Source organism: Alligator mississippiensis, chromosome 11 (assembly GCF_030867095.1).
Source record: "Alligator mississippiensis isolate rAllMis1 chromosome 11, rAllMis1, whole genome shotgun sequence".
In the NCBI taxonomy this organism is placed as follows: Eukaryota; Metazoa; Chordata; order Crocodylia; family Alligatoridae; genus Alligator; species Alligator mississippiensis.
Window position 1 is genome coordinate 25,824,653 of NC_081834.1, and position 22,800 is coordinate 25,847,452.

The window sequence follows — 22,800 nt, forward strand, 5'->3', positions numbered from 1 at the left end:
TGCCCATGGCTCTGTCCTGCTCCCTGCCCTGGCCCCAGGCACTGCTCAGCCCTGCCTCACTCCCACCATCACCATGGGGGCCTCAAACTGTGCCCCCCCATAGACTTACTTGCAGGCAGCTGCCCTGCATGTTGCCTGGGGCTGTATTCCTAGCCACATGCACATGCGCATACACGCACATGGCACCTCCTGCGTTCTGCTCCCCGCGGCCCCTTGGAGGCTGGAACTTTGCCAGTCAGCAAGGGGAAACCCACTGTTTCCTGCATTTTTCCATGAACAGAAAACCCAAACTTCTGCATGATACTGGGTATCCGGGACAAATGCCGTCTTGAAGTTATGCAGCCTGGGACCGAGACTTGATGTCCCCATCTCTGGACTACCCTGCCCAATTAGGGATGGGTGGTCACCCTTCCCTCTTTCTAAGGGGGTCAGGGCTCATGTACTCTGCACCTATGCTTATCATCAAATTTCTATATTTAGCTTGCTAAAATGTGAGCAGGTGGGCAAAATGTCCTCAAGAGTATCCACACCAGAACACCCTATGAAAGTGGTCGAGAGTCTCAGTGCTGATAGGTATGAAGCAGGAAATTGCCCAATTCAAATACAGAGAGAACAAAAGCTTGATGTTGAATTAAAAAAAACAAACCAAGAGAAAGACCAAAGGCTAGTGGCAAGAGATTAGGAATGATTTGTAATAAAAACGGGATGAAAAGTCCAAGGTGTGGAGACTGGGACCAACTAGGTGAAAGAAATATTTTTTAAAAAGGTTGTTGCCCGATAAGGCCCATTACCCAGGAACATAAGATTCCAATCTCAGCTGTTGTCAACAGATGCCTGTGAAACCGACTGGCAAGGTATGTGTAACCCATCCCTCCATATATGACAACCTTGGAGACAATACCCATTTATCTCGCATAAGTTTTTTTCAAAATAAATGTTATATCCATAAAATACTCTGATAATGCAGTGAAGTGTGCCACAGAAAAGCTGACAGGGAAATTAATAGTCCTGTTTTACAGGAGAGTTTGAATAACATGCAGTAAATAAGGCATAAACAACAGGGAAGCATGATTAAATAAACTATTGTACAAATGATCATTCATTGAGTACCACATTCTGCACACGCAGTGAGGTATGGGTCTTGTGGAAAAGATGGCATGAAATTGCAAAACTAAAAAAGAATCACAATACAGATACACAAAGTGAGAGAAAATTTAGGTTTTATAGACTACCTTAATTCTGTCTTTTCCACCTTGGCAATAGTCTAGCAAGGGTGGGTGGGTGCATGCATGAAAAATATGGAATGGAAATCCAAGAACAGAGCAGAAGTCAACTTCAAATGGTGAGTTTTTCCCGTATAGGCTCCTATAGTTAAATACTTATAGTATCGCATCTTAATTTTACTGTGGCCTAGTATAAATGCCTCTAAAGATAATGTTTGTATATAGCAGTGATACTCAACCAGATTGCCATGAAATCCTTTAAAGAAAGCTGCAGTGCTCAACCCTGAAAGGAGGTAAGTGCTGGCTCCTTCATATGCCATGCACTCACTGCCCAACCCAGGGTCCTGTGGACAGATGGTGCTCCCAGCTCATCATTCCCTGTGCTCCTCCCACCAGTTATGGGAGCACAGGAGGAGTGGGGAATGAGCCAGGCTGAAAATGCAGCCCCCCCACCCCAGCAGCCCCTTTGCTAACTGCCCCCACATTAAGCAGCATGCTCTGCTGCAGGCAGGCAGACCGAAGTACTTGGAGGCTGCATTTTTTCAGCCCTGCTCATTCCCCTGCACCTCCCATTCTCCCAGAGCTGATGGGAGGGACTTCTGGGAATGGAGGCTCCAGAGCTTCACCCACCCGCATTCAAGCCACTGGAAGAGCAGCTGTAGCCACAGAGCCTGTATTTCCCCTTAGGTACAGATAAGGGGCAGGGAGAGGACAGAGTAAGGCACACCTGCCACCCCAGCCTCTATCTCCTACAGCCACTGGCACATTCTTCTGCTACCTGCAGGAAAAGTTGTTTCCTTCAGGGGGCTAATGAATCACCCACCCTCAGGCTCCGCAATCTGTCCCGCTAAGTAGCCCCTGTCAGTGCCATACTTTTAGGGGTTCACTGCCTACCCTACCACCCCACAAGATCCTGGTAAGGGTGCCATAAGGTGCATGAGGGTAAGCACTCCAAAAAGAAATCAGTTTCTAAATGTCTGGTGTCACTATATTTCAAGAAGCTATGGAGGGATGCCTTGAATCTAAAAAGGTTGACAACCACTGGTCTAAAGTATTAGCAGGCTTCTTGTGAGTGGATTTTAAAGTGTCCTTGGATAATTCTAAATTTTGCAGATTTATCTATATACACACAGATACCCTGTGGTTCTCTGATGAAAAAAAAGCAAGTGATGGAGCTAACTAGAACTGGACACAATTAAAGATCCATAAACTAGCAACTGAAAGCAGCTAAAAATATTTCACTGGCTGTATTCCAAAAACAGAACTATCTGCCTGTCATGGATACTTCAGAAGAGAGTTCATATGAAATAGAGTGCACTTACCAGGAATGCATGGCAGCCCTCCCCTTCTAGGCAAAAGTTGAAAGTAGTTGTAAACAACTGACTCACTTGGAAGGTGGCAGTCACAGCTTAACTTGTTTGCCCAATCTGTGATACTCATCCAATTTTAGAGAGAGTGAGAAAGACGTGTGCAGTGCAGGAGGGAACACTCAGCTGAGGTAATGGGAAGGTCTAAGTTACCTGATGCCCTTTGATCCTAAGTGTTCCAGGGGCTAAGAATGACCTCTTTATACGAGTTGTAGCTCTGCCTGCAATCTCAGAATGGTAAGAGCCATGATCCTGCCCCTGAGAAAGGTTGTACACATTTATTGTTGGGTATTGTGGCCAAAAAAAAATTTCATGTTGAGCAAAACCTAGTTTCAGAAATTTTGGCAAAAATTAAACAATTTGCTTTCATTAAGCCTGAAGTACCATTTCTCCCTGGGTACATCACACACTTAAAAAAACAAAAGAACCCCCCCCCCCCCCCCCCAAAATCCACAGCTGCTGGAAACTGGAGTGCCCATTATATGTGAGGAAATGCAGTAAGAATTTCTACCACTTAGCCAATTTTGGATTATCAACTTCATTGTTATACAACAAGAAAGATTTCTACACCTCCCTGCCTGCCATCTGAAACCACCATGGAAGAAATCCTGCTTGATCTACACACCCTCCTTGTGTCTGGCCGGAAGGAGCACACTCCTTAAAAAAAGGTTGAAAACCCCTGGTCTAGTTTAACACAAGTTTAAGTGATGTTGGCTTTAAAGTAGTTATTAGTTGACTGCCATTTGATGGATTAAATTACATTCGTGAAAACAAGTCCAGTTCCCAAAAAAAGGAGATAACACTACTAGACCCAATGTCATAATTTGTATACTTCCTTGTTTACCAATAAAGGCAGATTAGAAGGACCCAAGTCAACTTGAACACTAGTGAACTTTAAAAATTAAGCAATTTCTGGAGATCTACCAAATGGTTGGTTTTTTGGTTTTGGTTGTTTGTTTTTTTTTGTTTTTAAATTCCATGGGAGAAGCCCACAGAAACCAGGATTACATTTATTGATTACACAAAAGAAAGAGGGAATTTACTGTATAACATTATACAACGGTGCACAGACAAAAAAAACTCTTTAAAAGAGTATTTTATTGGAAAATTAAGCGCGACTTGTAGAAGTAGAAAAGATTTCAATTACTGAAATTTATTTTCTTTTACTGGGATACCCAAAGAAGGTGGGTCCATGATAACACACAATAATCATTTAAATGCCACTCATACTTAAACTTGAATCACTGCATAACAGTAGGTATAACCAGAGCTGGTAGGGAAAATGGTGCACTGGGCCAACTTGTACAGTATTTTGCCACCTCTTTCTTCCCTGCAAGTCAGCAGTGCTGCTTCAGGCAGAGGTGTGAGGCATAGTCTGGTGGGGAGGCAGAGTGGCACAGCATACCAAGCAGATGGGCAGGCAGGCATTGCTGCTGCTGGCAGACTGAAGCAGGTGCCACCCCACCTGCACATGCCCAGCTCGGCTCCTCCTGAGCAGCAGCTGGAGGTGGCGGGGTGGGAGGGCTGGTCACCGCTTCTCCTGTCTGGGGCAGGGGGGACTGCTCACATGTGTGCGTACATTTGGCACCCCCTGACCATGGCTCCCTGGGCTGTCGTCCATGTCCTAAGGCCAGCTCTAGGCATAACATTTTGTAACTTATGTCTAAGGTCATTTCTCATTAAGATCTTTATAAATGTAAGTCTATGGATGACTGAAAGCACATAATGATTTTTAACTTGCCAGATAATATGATTTTCACATCAGAGCTAGACAAAACAATATTCTTTACAAGCACAAATGTTTTGCATAAGACGCAAACTAAGTAGCTGCTGATCAGCTAAGAACAGATAAAAGTTTTTAGGGACTGATCTAACAAGTGGTGATGTGTTATTTATTAGCTTTCCCTCAAAAGACTCAGTTATCAACTCTTCACCACAGTGCAGTGCAGAGCCAGGCCAGCCTGGCCCATCCTGGCAGCACACGGTTCCCAGCTGCAAAGCTGGGACCCATGCAGCACAGCACAGAGGGAATGGGCTGGGCCGGGCTGGCCTCATGCCACGTGGTCCCTGGCCTTGCAGCGGAAACTGTGTTGTGCCAGGCTGAGCTGCATGCTGGCCAGGGCCAGTGGGGCTGTTCTGCTTCCCTTGCCTCCAGCTTTAGATTTACAATTAGTTGTCTTTTTTTTTATTCCTGGTTTCCAACAAGATGGTCACTTATGGGGGAGAAAGGAGGGACAAAACTGAGCCAGAAGTAAGGAACAAACTACTGAAATGCTTTTCAAAACCCTCAGAGGCTACTGTTCAGTTAGAATAAAGATAGGGAAGAAATAGGAACATAATGTCAAGGGGCTGGAGGGGGAACAAAAAAACAACACTCGAGGAAATTAGCAATGAACCTAAGCCAGAGCTTATACAGGAAGAGGAAAGCTAATGAAAACAAAATAAGGGGGCTGGTCAAAGGAGAAACCTGGAAGGCTATATTATTGTAAACTGTTAATTTTTACAGCCAAGGTCACTGCAATCTAAGTTTTTCCAAGGGGAAGAAATCATCAATTTCCCCTGCAATGCTCTAGAGTATATCTTAGGCACCAGGTTCAAAAGAGGATTGGAAAAATTAATTGAAGTCTGTCAGTATATATTTAAATAAGTACATATTTAAATTGTCATTAGGGTTGTAACCTAGGGCTCTGAATTCTGGGAACTTTTGGAGGAAAAGGGCAGAGGACAGATTAAATTTGGATAGGCCCTGAATAAATACCACTGCAGGGGGATGCCAGGCCAGATGGATACAGTATGGCAACTTTTTGTTCTTATACCATTCACTTCAAATTGTAGAATTTGTTTCCAAAAGGAAGAAAAACAGAAGAACTGTTTTCCTGAAGACTCAACTACAAAGTAATCTCGCAGGAATTTATTACTTTAGTATTTTTACAACTATTTATAATAAAAGGGAAGGGTAATAGGTTACTTTGAAGCACACAACTGTCTTCATTAAAATAAGGGGGGGAAATTCTTTTGTCTCCATGTAAAGTTTCCTCATCAACACAGGTGTTTCTACAAGCCCACATCTCACTAGAAGTACTGAAATGTTTTAAAACTGAAAGAAAACTCACTATGTAAAACTCACTACATTTTACTACGTAAAACATCCGTTAAGACAAGTGGTCTGCATAGATTACAAGCTGAAGTAGACTATGTTCTTTGATTGGTTAACTGAATTTTCTCCTACTTGTAAGTTTGGGGGAGTTGACACTTTAAACTTGACCTCCTTTGCAGATAAGATTCAATGTAGAAAGACTATAAAAGAGTAGACAGAGTGACAGCAGGAATAACTCCAAGTAGGAATAGGTAATAGTTGGTTTGATTACAGATTAGATGAGGAACAACATGGAAGAGGAAATTGAAACACACCAACTACCAGGATTTTACTAAAATTTAGCTAAGGGTCAAGAGATGGTTAACATCTGAATTCATTAATGATTAGGTCTAAGTGGCTTCTAATAAAAACATTGAGTATCTTAAAAGGCAAGACTTCATGCAACTTAAGCTTAAGTTTGACTTACTTGGTACATGTTCCTCAGAAGCAGACCCTCCCAGCCTTACGTCAAATGTGCACTCTGGAGTGCAGAGTGCTAGGTGCCAAGATTCTGATTCCGATTCAGAGCAGTTGAGAGCTCAAACGTAAAATTTTCTTTATACAAGAATAATGGTACAAAGTTTTAAACAGTTCTAAGATTTAATATTTTCTTTGCTCTAATAGACCTTATGGATATCATTACCTAAACATTGGAACTCTAATACAATTAACTCTATATAAAAAAAGAATTAAAAAAAAATCCTTCACTTGAAAATAGTTTTATAAGAAATTATTTTTAAAATATATACTTAAAACACTGGGAAAATTCTCAGCTCATTCACACTGTTCTTCTTAGGTTCAAAGTTGCAATATCACCGAACTAAAAGAAGCTGTTACCTTCAGGATTGTCAGCAACACACTGTACTTGTTTGTATTAGCACACTTTATGCAACCTCAAATAGCATGTTAATGATCTAAAACAACTGTGACCAACTCATCCAGCTCCACAGGTCAGACCTGGCACATAGAACCACATCATCTGGCCCTTGGGCCTCCACCTGGGTCTGGAAATTTAGTAGCAGGATGAGCAGAGGCAGCATTAAATTGATATGACTCCTGAAGCCACAGCAATTAATGCTGTCACTGCTTCTCTGCTGCCAAATTTCTGGACCAGTGCAGAGTCCTGCAGGTCATATCTTGGTCACTTCCAGTGTAAAAGTAGAATAGTACTCAGTACTCCTTCCTCCTCACAGTGAGTGTAGGCCATGTGAGAGACCATGGTACCTGTTCCCCATTCACTCATGCTCCTCAAAATACCCGATCTGTGATTTCAAACCACTTCAGTGCTTTAGATAGAAAACTATTTCTACCCTAAACAAGAGGTGTCTGAGCTAAAACATCTAAATATCAAATCAGCAGACCAATGCCATGCACCTAGATACAGTAATTATAGCATTTAATCCTTACATGCCCCATTCTACACACATTCTGAACCATTTGCTGGAGGGTTCTCTTGGGATATTTCTAATAAATGTTAGTGTTGAGACATGATCCAGCCATTCTCCCACATATTTCAACTCAATTAAAAATAATCCAGGCCCTGCTTTCACAGAAATTATGTTTCTCACTGAGTTTTTAGAGTCTTTAACAAGCTGTTATGGAAGGCAGGAAACTCAATACTAGGCTGCTGAAGGCTAGTAGCTAGGCACATAAGAAAAGAATGCATAAACCTTTCACTACTTCAGACACTGGAGTCTCTAACCAAAGCACCGATTTAATTTCATGACTACGCTGTACAGATAGTTGACATTACTAAATGCTACTCCAATATCAACTTGTTAAATTTGAACCCAGACTCAGCATATCAGTATACTAGGCCAGACTAACTGGAGTCGAGAGAAATATTTTGGGAGTTGTTTATTTTTAAATGAGTCACAATACACCGCTATAATTAGATGGACTATATAATTAAAATGATTACAGTATAAACCTATTATATTTACCACAAAGACTGCTATGATAAATGTATTAAAATGTTTATCAATATTCTTCCAATAAATTGGTGGAGTGCTATACAGTTAATTTGCTTATTTTGGCAAGCAGTTTTACAGCAGTATGTGTAAAACCTTGCTTTACATTAAAACAGTGAGTATTAGTTCAGGAGTGAAAGGTTGTCTCTCTTGTCTTAAGCAAAAAACCTGTAACTGATATAGATGTAAAGCATCAAGATTTTAAAAGCTAGCCATCTTTCTAATTTTCTTGCATGCACAAATCCAGATACTTGGACACTCAACTGCAAGCACAATTTGAGGGAGAGATTTTGGCCTCTTCAGAAAAAACTTGTCTATTCAGACCTCCAAAATACAGTTTCAGTTGTAAATCTAGATTTTAACACAAACTGTTAGATTAAAGCACACTACAAATATTCTTCAGTCACAGGAATACGCTACTTACTACACCATGTTTCAGAGGCTTCCAGAAAAGAAGGAAAGTTAATCTACCATAAGCATGACTAACAAGAAATTGAAAAGACTTCACTAGCAAACACAGCAAAAGTCCTCTGGGATTTTACCCTAGAATATGCTGGGGCTTTTATCTAGGATGAGTTTGCTACAATTTCCTTCACATTTTTAGATACCATCCAATATGAGAAGCACAACAACTTCAGTCAGGCTGTAAGCTCTATGACATAACATGGTGTCCTTTAATTGGAGGATTCTAATATTATAATAAGCTAATTCTGTCCGTCTGTCTGTCTGTAATGCTTTATTTACAATCTGGCTGACAAACAGCCAATCAGCACAGAGCAGCATTCTGACAGAAGGCAGCCTGCTGCCAAGATGGTGGGGACAGAGGGGAGGGACACAGGCCAACGCAGCTGGCTTCGCTCCCCCCGCCCTGCTCCCTGAGGTGATGGCAACAGTGTGGACAGAAGGGGGGCCGGCAAAGCCAGTATGGCTGGCCTCACTCTCCACATCCCCCCCCGCAGGTAACTCGGGGGAGGGTGGGAAGTGGTCCCGGCCCCAACGTGGGGGGCAGGGGGAGTGGACTTGAGTAGGGAAAAGGCCAGCCCACTATGGGGGGGGGGGCAGAGACCGCGTGCCACCTCCCCCCCTCAGGCCCGGGTCCACTCCTCCTGTCCCTGAGCAGGCCCGACGTGAGGGGGGAAGAGTGGGTGCGCCATGGCATTGGCGGTGGGCCCAGGGGAGGACTGGGCCCAGGCCTGACATGGGAAGTGGGGAGGGGAAGGGAGGAGCGAGCCCAAGCTGGAGGAAAAGCCGGCTCACCACAGCAGCCGGCCCAACATGGTAGCTGCAGCGGGAGGGATGCAGCAAGTCTCCTCCCCCCCCCACTGGGCCCAGGCCCACTCGTCCCGCTGCCACTGGGTTGCCCCAGGCCCACTGTTCCCCCCCCCCCCGCCCCAGCTTCTCCCCACCCTTGGGCGCAACTCCTCCCCCACATCGAGCCTGGGCCCGTTCCTCCCTTCCCCCCCACTGTTGTGGTGCAGAAGGGGGGAGCGGGTCCAGTCCCCAAACAGCAGGAGGGAAGGGGGAGTGGGCCCAGGGCTCCATCCCCACCCGCTCCCCCCACACCTGTCATCCTTGATGGGCAATTGGCTACTTTATAATAAATATGGTCAAACTACAAAAGAGTAGGTACATTAAGGAATATTTGAAAACAAAATATTTAAAATAGCAGTGCTGGCATGAACATTCCCTGTCTCCCCAAAGATATTCCAAAACAATACACACACAGATTCTGTTCCATTGTATTTTGATGATGCAATTTAAACAAATATCTATATATCTATATAAAAAGTGTACACTTAATGTAAACGTAAAGTGAACACACATATGTATACATATACATAAAGTGTTCACTTTACGCTTACTAACTTTAATAAGAAGTACAAAAAGGACTCTTGATATTGGCACTAACTAAGCAATAATTTCCTTGAAAACAGTGAAATAAACAAGGTCCACAAGACTGTATTGCCTGGAAATTCTATTTTGACTCTCCAGATTAGCACTATTGGTAAATCACTGGCAGCTCCCTTCACTTACATCAACAAGGTAGCAAAAATAATTAAAACTAGCGTTTATTTATAACTTCAGGTCATGCGTTTTTGCAAGAGGTGTCAAATTATTGCATTTTTTTGCCAGCATAGGCTTACAACTAAGCACACTGTACAGTTTGAAGATTTGTAAGATGAGTGACGTAAAAGAGCAGATGATACTCTCTCCACCCACCTCTGGATTTCTTGTGGCGTAACCTGCCTGTGTGTGAAAGCTACATCATGAATTAATTAAAATGAACAAATTTCTGAAGTTTAAACACATTTTATTACCAAATAATATTTTTAAATATAAAGACTACCAAAGCCAAGTACCATAATGTGGACAGCAATGTTGTTGGAAAAGATATTAAGTTAAAGTGCACAGCTAAAGCTGAACTAGTGGTTGGAGAAAAAAAGGGGAGGAAACTCTTAAAATTCCTGTGGTTCAGGGTGTAACAGAAACAAATGGTATTTACAGTTCCTCTGTTCAAATATTACTTATCTTTAATTCTACAGACAGCAAGCTGTTTCTGCAAAATAAAGTTTATATGAAACAAATTTGAAGGACTCCACAGTACTCTAGTTAATTCTTAACCATTTTAGGTCCAGATATTTCAGTAAAATTATTTCTATATATTAAACATATACATTTAAAGCTTAAAATAAGATCTGAGCTAACCCTAGGAGAACTTTAAGACCTAATTACCAGATGGAAAGAAAAACCAAGTAAATAGGAAATGAGTTAGGATTTAAAAGTTGAAGCATGTCACCATAAGAATTTTCACCAAAAGTGCCAGACACTAGGAAAGATCAACTGAAAGTTAGGTTAAAAATACACTATTGCAAACTGTTTCAAGAATATAAACATTCATAAAAGGCTTGTGTTCATGCTGTGAGGGAAAAAGAAAGCTTAACAATTTACTAATTACAATTCCCCTGGAAAAGATTCCTGTCAGTTTTTCATTAATCTAAAACTACTCACCTTGAGGGGCTTCCACAAAGTCCTGTTACACATTTCCCTTTTGGAAATTCCATTTCTTTTTTTAAAGCCATTAGTTTTTCCTTCATTCCCAGGTCGAAACTGTATGTGCAAGTGAGATGCCCCTGCCTTAGGACACTTGTATTTAAGGCTAGATAAATAGCAAGAAACTTTCTGGCAAGAACCTTCTAAGGACATGCTTCTTTGCAGAAAATGGTGGGTTTTGTTCATTTGAATATTAGGTCTTTTTAGTTCGTTTTCATTAATCCGATATTCTGAATGGCTTTTTGAGGGTAAACACGCAGATGTGCTATGTGTCAGTTTTAAATGAGGGCACTCTGCACTAGAGTTCAGATTTGATTCTGGACTGCCACAACTATTAACCATTTCATCCCTTGATGTAGATACTTTTTGAGTAAGGTGAACTGAAATACAAGAGAAGCCATCAGATGTTTCTTCACAAGTTGCCTGCTCAGAACTATCTGTGGCTTGACTTTTGGCCTGTAATGAAGTATTCAAGTAAAGTGGTCTAATCTCTCTAACCTCACCAGGAGAAAAAGCAGATTTAGAGAGTCGAAGTCCATTGACTGCTGTTGAAAGAAACTCCTTATTACCAGTTTGATTTTCATGTTGTGCTAGGTCACTTGGAGAAATAACTAGTTTATGTGAGGTCTGATATGCCACACTCTGTGGTGGAGGACCTGAGCTTGTTGGAGACATTGGTGGAGTACTGGAAGGGCTTCGAGGGAAAATTACCAATGATGAACAACGTCTTAGTGGAACTTTAGTTTTCCTCCTTGCTGACAATTTCATTTGCTCCAAACCATCTTGGTCAAAAATAGTATTACTTCGACACAAACATTCCTGAGATGCATCTTTCCTATAGGAATTATATTTGTTTGTAGTTCTTCTATACGAAGAGTTATCATACACAATGCTATTATAAAAAATACCATCACCTGTGGAAAGAGCGCAACTACTATTGTCACTAAGGACACTGTTGCAGTGTGAACCTCCATCACTTGTGGTACTTGTGCATGATCCATAGTCACTGCCAGCACTACTGAAGGATCCATTGTCACTGGCTGCAATACTGCCAAGACTGCCATTCAACATGGTAGTGCTGCTCAAGTGGCTGGTAGTATTTATCATGTTAGATGGATAATCAGCAATATTTCTCCCAGAACAGTTTCCTTCATTGCCGACACCAGTGAATGATGAATCCTCATTAGTAGCCACTGTATCACCAGACTGAAGACATCCACTGTACTTTCTAGACTGCAGGGAAATCTGAAGTGAAGTGCTCTTTTTGTTGTTTTTTTGCAGCGAAGAACCACTTGCGCTTTGCTGTTGATTAATTATTTCTTGCATTACAGGTGGAAAGACTGCTTGCCTGGGAGTCAGTTTCATTTCTATGACATTAGATGCAGAATTCTGTGAAGATCTTTTGAAATGCATATAAATATTATTATCCAAGTCATCTTCAGAGGTTTCTGACAGTGGATCGGTGTTGCTTCTTCGGGCTGCAAAATGCAATCTTAACCTTCGTGCCATCTGTACTCATTTCTACACATGTTAGCAAATGAAAACCATAAAGCTCCTTCTGCAGAATAACTTAAGGCAACTTCATAGAATCTAGATCCAGTTCAAGTACATCACAAAAGTAAAAGCCCATTAAGGTTGCAGACTTCGTACGAAATTCTACAAGATACTAACTATTATACAAAAATTACCTCCTGGAATAAATCATCCATTCCCTGAAATGCAGTTTCTGGACTGTCTGATTGCTTGTAGTCAGAGAGCATACACACAAAGCACTTGAGTTCCAACGACCTTTAAACTGAACTCAGCTGCCGCATTCTGACAAATACTGCCAAGCGTATTGCAATTATACCTTCTGTAAGTTGCATAAATGAATACAACTCAAGAATAATCTCCTAATGCTTCAAGTTTAAAACAGCAACTCCTGCTGCAGCTACACTAGCTGAGTCAATTTGTCCGTACTTTCCCTCAGCAGCGTATGACTACTAATATTTTTACCCAGAGGTTTAGAATTACAGGAAGTTGGTAGGAATGAAGTCCCATATAACAGAGTACCAAATCTAGCATTGAATTTCCAAATAGTAGCCATGCTAAAAAACTTGTGAAAGTTTGAATATTGGCATATGCCGATAAAACTAACCAATTTTGTATTAATAAAAGGTTAAAAAAACAGAAGTTATTTCAGGAATCTTAAAGTTACTCAGTAATCATACATAACATTGATTGTCAATTAGGTGAGCCCTCTACCGTTTTAGTTAGCTTTTTGTTTTAAGCAAGATGCAGAAGAGTTAAAATTAAGTATAAAACTGTCCACTTTATAATTTACCATTCAAGGTTCCAAATGTTTTTCTGAAATGTGTACATCCAACCCCTTTCCAAGTCAAAGCTGTGCTTTGTTAGCATTATCATCCACTTTTCCTAATCCATACATTTCAAACTGAAATATCCGGTTTGTTGGCCAGCAATTCCTGATCGGCACTAGCTTCTTTGGATATTTAAAAAAGGTTAGATAGCCAGGTTATTTAGTGGCATGTCGACTCCTGAAGTTTGTTTGTAGCTATTCATCCAGAAGCAGACATAAATCTGAATTTCACAATGTATTTTTTCCCTCCCAATTGCAGTACAAGTGTGCAATCCAATAGGTACAACCGACAGGAAAGAGATGGCTTCCAAGCTACACTATAACAATTATTGTATGCAGACTTTTAAGTTATATTCACAGTTAGCTCATGTAAAAGTGATTGTTTTATATAACAATTCATCTGTAACCAAGCAAAAACATATTGGCAGTATTTTCCAAAAATGTAAAACTGAACTAACTTGGACAATTTCTGAGTGTTTCAGTTTATCATGTAGACCAAAAAGGCCCTTTGCTGGCACCTGGTGGAGGTTTTTAAAATTGACACTCTTACTGTTACTACGAGCGTCTGAGGTAAACGTCCGTTCATGAAAGTACTTCTGAATACAGAAGCCATGCATCATGCAGTGCTAAACCCTACCATGCTAACATGGGATTATTTACTGCTGTTGATAAAGTCCAAACAGTAGAGAACACTAGACCATTTATATATATATTTTAATAGGTCATACTGATGGCTTTTTTTCTTACTCAATATTTACTTAACCATTACAGTATTTTCAGTCTGCATGCAATAAAATTAAATTTTACCTTCTCCCAACACAAGAAACCAGTAATTAAGTGTCTGTAGTACATTATTCAAATGAAACAAGTTTATCTTTTAATAATACTCCTGGGCTCATTTAACCCTTTCATTATCCAAAGTTGACAGATGCAACAATACATACATGCTAGCTAATTCATAAAAAAGGCAACAAAATACAATAGTTCAGCTATTTTTCAGGTATCACTAACCAGAATTCTTCAAACTGAACATTAAGAGGAGGAAAAGAGGTCAAAGACCCCCAAAAGCTTTTTTTTGTTCACAGCTTTAGAAAGCTATGTTTAGTTTTCAAGCAATTTATTTTCCTCAAGTCTCAAGATTTGAAGGAAAGCAGGAAGATTTCATTTTTTACAGAAGCAAAAGTGGTTCTATAAGCACCTTAACGTTTATTAATTTTAATTCAAAGAAAAACAGCATTTTAAATACCTACCAGAGCGCAACCGTTTTCGAAACAAGATCTGAGGGATGGTACTAGGCTCAACATTTCCCCCTCCCCTTCTCCATGCCTATACAATTTTAAATATTTTTTCCCCTATACTTATGGTAAAATGGGAGAAGAAGTAAGCTGACAGTAGTTTCACCAACTAGGGTGTCAAATTTAAGCCAAATGTCATGACGTCCTTTAGTCAACTTAGCTATTTAAAAAAGGACCTCCATTATGGCCTAGTTGACCAAAATTATATGGCTCTTGATGCAGAATTCTGGCCTGCTGAAGTCAATAGGAAATGCTAAAGATCAGTCTTTCAAATATCATATTCAGGAATGTTTGCAACACTTATAATACTGGTCAGTGCTACTTTATTTGTCATGATGGGAACAGCTATGGGCACCAAAATGGCCCCACAGTATGCCAACCTTTTTATGAGCCACCTAGAAGAAGACTTGCTCAAGAACTGCACCATCAAACCCTTGCCATACTTAAGATATAATCGATGACATCTTCATCATGTGGACTGAAAACTTATGATCTCTGAGTTCCATCAGAAATTCAACAATCACCATCCCTCCATCCAACTTTCTCTAGAATGCTCCAGCACCAACGTCTCCTTTTTAGACACGATGATCAGTATCCAGAATGATAAAATACAGACCACGTTATACAAGAAACCCACAGACCAACGTACATATCTGAACAGAACCAGCAATCACCCTAAACACACCAAAAAAGCTGTGATATACAGCCAAGCCCTCAGATACCACCAAATTTGCACTGAAGAGAACACCCGGGATTTCCACCTCACCAATCTTAAAAAGGCTTTCACCCAACAAGGACACTCCTCCAGAGAGAGAGATCGCACGTTTGAAAGAGCCACCCAGATACCACGTAAAGAACTGCTGCAGTACAAAAGAAAAACCCCCACAAATCGCACACCGCTGGTTATGACATATCACCCCTCCCTTGAACCTGTACGGAAAATCCTCAAACAATTGCAACCCATACTAGAAAGAGACCCTATTCTTAAAAAGATCTTCCCAGAGCCACCCATCCTAGCCTTCAAACAAGCACCGAACCTCGCTAACCTCATCACCGGAAGCAAACTTCCTCAAGCCCAGAACACACCAAAAGGATCCAAACCGTGCCATGACAAGAAATGCAAAACCTGCCAACACATCTCTACCACCCCCACAATTACTACACCCCACAACAGAGCCATCACCATTCCTGCATCTTACAGCTGCACCTCCAGAAATGGAATATACCTCATCCAATGCACCAAATGCCATGATGGAAAATACGTAGGAGAGACCAAACAATAACTGCGCACCAGAATGAACGCACGCTGGAAATCTACCAAAGACAGAAATACCTAATTACCTGTGGGGGCACATTTCTCACAAGAAAACCACTCTCTCCCCAATCTCTCAGTCCTGATCCTCAAAGGAAACTTACACAACACTTCCCAGAGATGAGCCTATGAACTCAACTTCATCAACCTCCTGGATACTAAAAATCATGGACTAAATATAGACATTGGATTTATGACACATTATCATCTGCCTGACATCTGACTTCCCAGGTATCTCTCCACTTTTATCCCCCTTCTCTCTCTTCCCCTGCCCCTCCCCAGCCCATCTCTCACCAATTGACTCCTCAATCTACATTTTCACTGACTACCTGTCTTGCATGCATACCAGCCCAGCTGCTGGCTTCTTTACTTTTCATTCCATCCAGGAAGAACACACACCAACTGCTGAAACTTCCTTAGCCTGACAAAGGGTTTTTGAACCTGAAAGCCTGCCTAATAATTGTTTTCCAACTATTTAAGTTGGTCTAATAAAAGATATCAGATTCACCCAAAGAACCTTGTCTGACTTTATTTGTCATATAGTTGTGTATACCATGTCTCCAACACTAAACTGCTCTATAAGTAAGTAGTAGTCATTTATACCAACCAGTATTCAGATTAAGGAGAGTTGCTTTAATAAACTTTCATTTTCTCACATGCCTGGTTTAGAGCTCATCTACCATATTTATTCAAATCCAAGATAAGGTTATTTTCCCCATTAAACAGAGAAAAGAGCCCCAAGCCTTTGATTTGGGTGCAAGTGTTGGGGAGGGAAGGGGCAAGATAATTAGCTACCCAGATCTTCCCACCATCAAATGACACAACCACGGCTGGGAAGGGTTGTAGGTACACATGTAAAGATGGTGCATTTGATGCTGAATTGTTTGCTGAATTTGCTGTAATCAGATGAAATAGTCAGGACTTCATCAAACATTACTGTGAGGAAAATTTAAAAAACCCTGCTTGACTTGGCAGCAGCAGGGAACTCACTGGAGATGGACAGAAAAGCCATGAGGGATCCGGGGAAGACGATAGGGGAGATGTGATTTTCCAGCAGCTGCTCAGTCCCGATTGGAACATGCCACAGCTGCTCGGAGCTTCTGACCATGCTCCCGAGCCGGAGCCAGAACCCGCACTGGGGCACGACCTAGAGGCCAGGGGAGAGAGATGAAGGCACATCGGAAATGGGCATGAAGAGGAGTGAGCAGGAAGCTTCGGAAAACACAGCCCCAGGAAAGACATAGCTGGAGAGACAAGGGCCACTCTGGAGAAAGAGGAGCCAGCTGCTGGCCGGCAGTCAGGCTCTGAACCGTAACAGTAACCCAGGGACACTGGCTGCCGACCCGCAGCAAAAAGGAGCAGTGGAAGTCAGCCAAAAAAGGAACTTCACCGCAAAGGAGACGGTCACAGGGTGAAAAAGGCTCTGTAAGGTCCTGTGGTTTTTTTCCTTTGTATGGATGGGAGGAGGGAGAGCCTGGTAAACTGCTGGAGAGACAGACCCCACTCCTGAGCATGTTCAAGACCCAGATGGGTCAAATCAGGACCGAGCAGAAGCACCCAAGGATAGGTCCTTCAAGGCCAGTAGAAATCAGTGTGGGTGGGAGTTGTTTTAAAATAAAATAAGCATTGTGCCTGCCAGGAAGGCAACAGCTCCACTAAAGTGAAAGGCCTTAAAACTGCAGGCGGAAAGTTCTGCCTATGAGTGGCCAAGTCTCCTGAAGCAGGAGAAGGGGACTTACCCTGTTTTCTTTGTTTTATATGCACAAAGCCCCGACAGAAGGGCTGCAAAAGTCCAAGTGGCTTCCCTTCTGGGAAGATAGGCCTTATAAGCTCCAGAGCCTGTACGAAGTCAGAGAACGAGTGTCCCTAAAGATCTTGAGCAAGACTGAAGCGGTAACATCAGGGGGGTACACAGCTGGGGTATTGGGGAGGCTGGAGCCCCAGAAGACAGAATAAGCCCGGCGCATCCATTGGTAAGCTACCTGTGCAGCAGAGTGAAGCAACTCCATGTTGGGCACACATATCAAATGATTCCATCAGTCTTACACTGTCCAGAGAAAGTTGACAATTAATAGAGGGCATAGCACTACCATCCAGAGTTTCAACCCTGCAGCAGTTAAGGTTTCCTTCAAGATCTTCCATCCAAACACTGACCAAGAACCAGATTAAACTGATTATTTAAATCAAAAGGGACAAGACATTATCTTTAATCAATGAACTGAGCCAATTAGTTCTTGTTACCATATGATTCAAGTTACAAAAGCTAGCAGAGTTTTTCCTCACACCATTTTTGTTCAGAGACTGAAAAATAAAACAAGCTTCCTCATATTTCAAGTCTTTGTTTCTTACTTCTGAACATTATTTCAGTTCATAGACTGGTTAACAAAAAACTGACACACAGAAATAGCTTTTCTGCTCCTGAAAAGGAGGTCCTTACCATCAAAAACTGGGTTAACACACCAGCACTGATTCTACATTCTTATACAGTTAAGTTACATGAAAGCAGTGGTTTGACTTTGACAACAAGTACATCCTACTTAAATTCCCTTTGATTGGTAATTAAAATAAATTAAAAGAATAATTATAATAAAACTTGTCAGAATTACTTATTTAAAACTAAATAAGTTAATTATAAGAAAAAGGCATCATTTAAATAAAATCAAATTTAAGTAACCAAATCTATTCTTTTTTTAAGGAAAAATATGTTTTCTTTATTCTGCTTTGCTTTTGCTTCCTTACTTTTTTTTTTTGTTGTCCCCCCCCCACCTTCTTGCATTGACCTGAAGTCAGCGTAACTCACTGGAAGTCTTTAATTTTGACTATACTCGTATTTTATTCTTCAAGCTATTTTTTTAATATCAGGGACACTTTTAAACCTAGTTCCAGTTATACACCAAATCATAACCAGGGAACGGACGTGGAAGATGGCATGAGAACTGCATTAGAGAGACCAACTGGCGGCTTCGGCAGTGGTGTCTCGAGGCAGGCTTCGGCTTCCTGGACAACGACCTGCACATCACGACGAAGGACATGCTCAGTTGGGATGGGCTTCACCTGTCCCCCAAAGGTAAGAGTGTGCTCTCTTCTAAATTGGCAGATCTCTTCCGGCGGGCTTTAAACTAGGCTCATCGGGGGGAGGGGGAAGATGAAGGCGGGGGAAGCTGTGGACCACCAAACCGTGTGGCACCCACAAGGACAGCCCAGCCTGAAGAAGGAGAACATTGGGAACCTGCAAGCCATGGGGCGGCCAGCAGTACAGCACAGGTAAGCAATGAGCAGGTAAGAAATAAGGGGCCCCTTGGGATTCAGAGCTGGGGGGCAGCAAAGGCACCAGTCACAGGGCTCAAGTGCCTATATACTAATGCTAGGAGCATGGGGAACAAGCAGGATGAACTAGCGCTCCTGCTTGCAGAAAACACCTATGACTTAGTAGGGCCAAGAGAAACCTGGTGGGATTCGTCCCACGACTGAGCAGTACATATTGAGGGTTATAGGCTGTACAGAAAGGACAGGGTGGGGAAGAAAGGGGGAGGGGTTGCACTCTATGTCAATGAGCAATATACATCGACCCTCATCAAGATGGAATCGAAGGATGAGGAAGTAGAAAGATTGTGGGTTAGGTTACATGGAGGGCAAGGAGAAAGGGATTTGGTGGTAGGGGTCTGCTACAGACCCCCACACCAAGGGGAAGAACTAGATTCGGGGCTCCTAAGGCAGCTCTCGGAGACCATAAAAGCTAAGGAGGTGGTAGTCATGGGGGACCTAAACTACCCACACATCTGCTGGGAGGCGCAGACAGCAAAGTCCCACTGTTCACACAGGTTTCTATCCTGTGTACAGGACCTTCACCTGACACAGGAGGTACACGGTCCCACTAGGGGGAATGCCTTACTGGATCTGGTATTGGCAACGGGGGATGATATAGTAGGGGACCTACAGATTGGTGGCCATCTGGGGGACAGTGATCACCTAATAATAGAATTCTTCATAAGACGTCGAGTGGGTAAGGTAACTAGTAGGGTGAAAGTGCTAGACTTTAAGAAAGCTGATTTCAATGAACTCGGGCAATTAGTCAAGGACGCACTGCAGAGTAGGAGTTTTGAAGGGATGGGAGCCCAAGAAGGGTGGCTGTGCCTTAAGGAAATGATCCTTCGGGCACAAAGGGAGACGATCCCGATGTGAGGAAAAAGAGGGAAAGGGGCCAGGAGGCTTCCTTGGCTGACCAGAGAAATCCAGGGCAGCCTACGGGCCAAAAGCGGGGCACATAAAAAGTGGAAACAGGGAGAGATCACCAAAGAGGAGTATACCTCCTCTGCTCGTGCTTGTAGGGAGGCAGTTAGACGGGCCAAAGCTACCATGGAGCTGAAGATGGCATCCCAAGTAAAGGATAACAAGAAATTGTTTTTTTTAGATATATAGGGAGTAAAAGGAAGGCCCAGGGAGGAATAGGACCCCTGCTCAATGGGCAGAAGCAATTGGTGACGGACAGGGGGGACAAGGCTGAACTCCTTAACGAGTTCTTTGCCTCAGTGTTCCTAAGCGAGAGGCAGGACAAGTCTCTCATTGGGATTGTAGAGGCGCAGCAGCAAGGTGCCAGACTACCATGCGTAGACCCTGAGATGGTGCAGAGTCACTTGGAAGAACTGGATGCCTTTAAGTCAGCAGGCCCAGATGAGCTCCATCTGAGGGTACTTAAGGCACTGGCTGATGTCATTGCACAGCCACTGGCGGGAATATTTGAATGCTCGTGGCACACGGGCCAAGTCCTGGAGGACTGGAAGAGGGCCAATGTGGTCCCCATTTTCAAGAAGGGGAGGAAGGAGGACCCGGGCAACTATAGGCCAGTCAGTCTCACCTCCATCCTTGGCAAAGTCTTTGAAAAAATTATCAAGGCTCACATTTGCGAGAGCCTGGCAGGACAAATTATGCTGAGGGGAAACCAACACGGATTTGTAGTAGCAGGCAGATCATGCCTGACTAATCTAGTCTCTTTTTATGACCAAGTTACGAAACGCCTGGACACAGGAGTAGGGGCGGATGTCGTATACTTAGACTTCAGGAAGGCCTTCGATACGGTATCCCACCCCATACTGGTGAACAAGTTAAGAGGCTGTGACTTAGATGACTACACAGTCCAGTGAGTGGCAAATTGGCTGGAGGGTCGCACCCAGGGAGTCGTGGTGGATGGGTCGGTTTCGACCTGGAAGGGCGTGGGCAGTGGGGTCCCGCAGGGCTCGACCGATACTCTTTAATGTCTTCATCAGCGACTTGGATGAGGGAGTGAAGTGTTCTCTGTCCAAGTTTGCGGATGACACAAAGCTATGGGGAGAAGTGGACACACCGGAGGGCAGGGAACAGCTGCAAGCAGACATGGATAGGTTGGACAAGTGGGAAGAAAACAACAGAATGCAGTTCAACAAATAGAAATGCAAAGTGCTACACCCAAGGAGGAAAAATGTCCAGCATACCTACTGCCTAGGGAATGACCTGCTGGGTGGCATGGAAGTGGAAAGGGATCTTGGAGTCCTAGTGGACTCCAAGATGAACATGAGTTGGCAGTGTGACAAAGCCATCAGAAAAGCTAATGGTACTTTATCATGCATCAGCAGATGCATGACGAACAGAACCAAGGAGGTGATACTTCCCCTCTATTGGGCGCTGGTCAGACTGCAGCTGAAGTGCGGTGCCCAGAATTGCACGCAGTACTCCAAGAGGGATGCAGATAACCTGGAGAGGGTCAAGAGAAGGGCCACTCGTATGGTTAAGGGCTTGCAGATCAAGCCCTACGAGGAGAGACTAGAGAACCTGGACCTTTTCAGCCTCCGTAAGAGAAGGTTGAGAGGCGACCTTGCGGCTGCCTATAAGTTCATCATGGGGGCACAGAAGGGAATTGGTGAGGTTTTATTCACCAAGGCGCCCCAGGGGGTTACAAGAAATAATGGCCATAAGCTAGCAGAGAACAGATTTAGAGTGGACATTAGGAAGAACTTCTTCACAGTTAGAGTGGCCAAGGTTTGGAATGGGCTCCCAAGGGAGGTGGTGCTCTCCCCTACCCTGGGGGTCTTCAAGAGGAGGTTGGATAGGCATCTAGCTGGTGTCATCTAAACCCAGCACTCTTTTCTGCCTATGCAGGGGGTCAGACTCAATGATCTATTGAGGTCCCTTCCGACCCTAACATCTATGAATCTATGATAACTGTGTACAGAATGAGACTGCAAAGGTGTCACACAAATCCTACTAAACTCACATTTGTTCAGATTATTGCTTCAAAATATCTTTCCCTTTGCTTGTTACTAGAGTGCTCTGAATCCTTCAAATGGCCTCTTTTATCTACTGTAAACAAAGTACTTGCCTTTTCTTTCCAGGACCTTTACCCTCCTATTTCTATCTTACTAAATTCTCATCTAGCATCAAGGTTTCTTTCCACCTATGAGATTAGTTTCCACCACTCACTTTGAGATTTTCAACAAACACCTTCATATTTTCTCCCGTGCTCTCCTTCACACTAATGCAGTTTACGATTGTGTGCTGCCAACCAAAAATGTGATAAATTGGAGGCTGCCAATATGCTCAGACCTCCTCTTAGGCCAACTACACAACATCACCATTTCCTTGAACTGTCCACCTGTATTCATTAACAGCCTCTTCTTGCAAACTCCTTGGGCAAGGACTTTTTTGTTCTGTAACTTTACAGCCAAGCATAGTAGGCTTCTGATCTATCATTAGAAACTACAGTAATATACACAAGGTCACAATTTGATTTGCAGAATCTTTAGTAATAAGCTCTGGGTTTGAGAAGAACCCTGCATTGTTTTCCAAGCATGCCACACTTCTATAATACAATATACATGGAAGTTAAGGCAATTACATTATACCAATTTACAGTTATTTTTAATAGGAATCTCTTGAAGAGCCTTTCAGACTGAGCAACGTTTGTAATTCTTTTGTTACCATGTTAAGTGCACGTGTCTACCCAGTTTCAGAACAAAAGATAGTCTTTGTCTTTCTGTATTATGTTATGGGAGTGATCATGAGAAAGATGCAATTGGTAGTTGGCCTTGTTATTAAATTTAACTCAAAAGATGTA

General features: G+C 42.6%; 1 protein-coding gene across 2 annotated transcripts in view; it reads right to left on the reverse strand.

Moving 5' to 3' along the window:
- Window positions 1–22,800, reverse strand: part of NEDD4 (NEDD4 E3 ubiquitin protein ligase) — a 127,686-nt gene that overhangs the window by 73,910 nt on the left and 30,976 nt on the right. The window contains exon 1 of one of the 2 annotated variants that reach the window (XM_014606088.3): window positions 10,706–12,313. The exons of the other annotated variant lie outside the window; for it this stretch is intronic. Within the exon in view, the coding sequence (XP_014461574.2) occupies window positions 10,706–12,256 (1,551 nt within the window). The 5' untranslated portion in view covers window positions 12,257–12,313. Of the gene's footprint in view, window positions 1–10,705; window positions 12,314–22,800 lie in introns of those variants that run through there. 2 annotated transcript variants of the gene reach the window in all.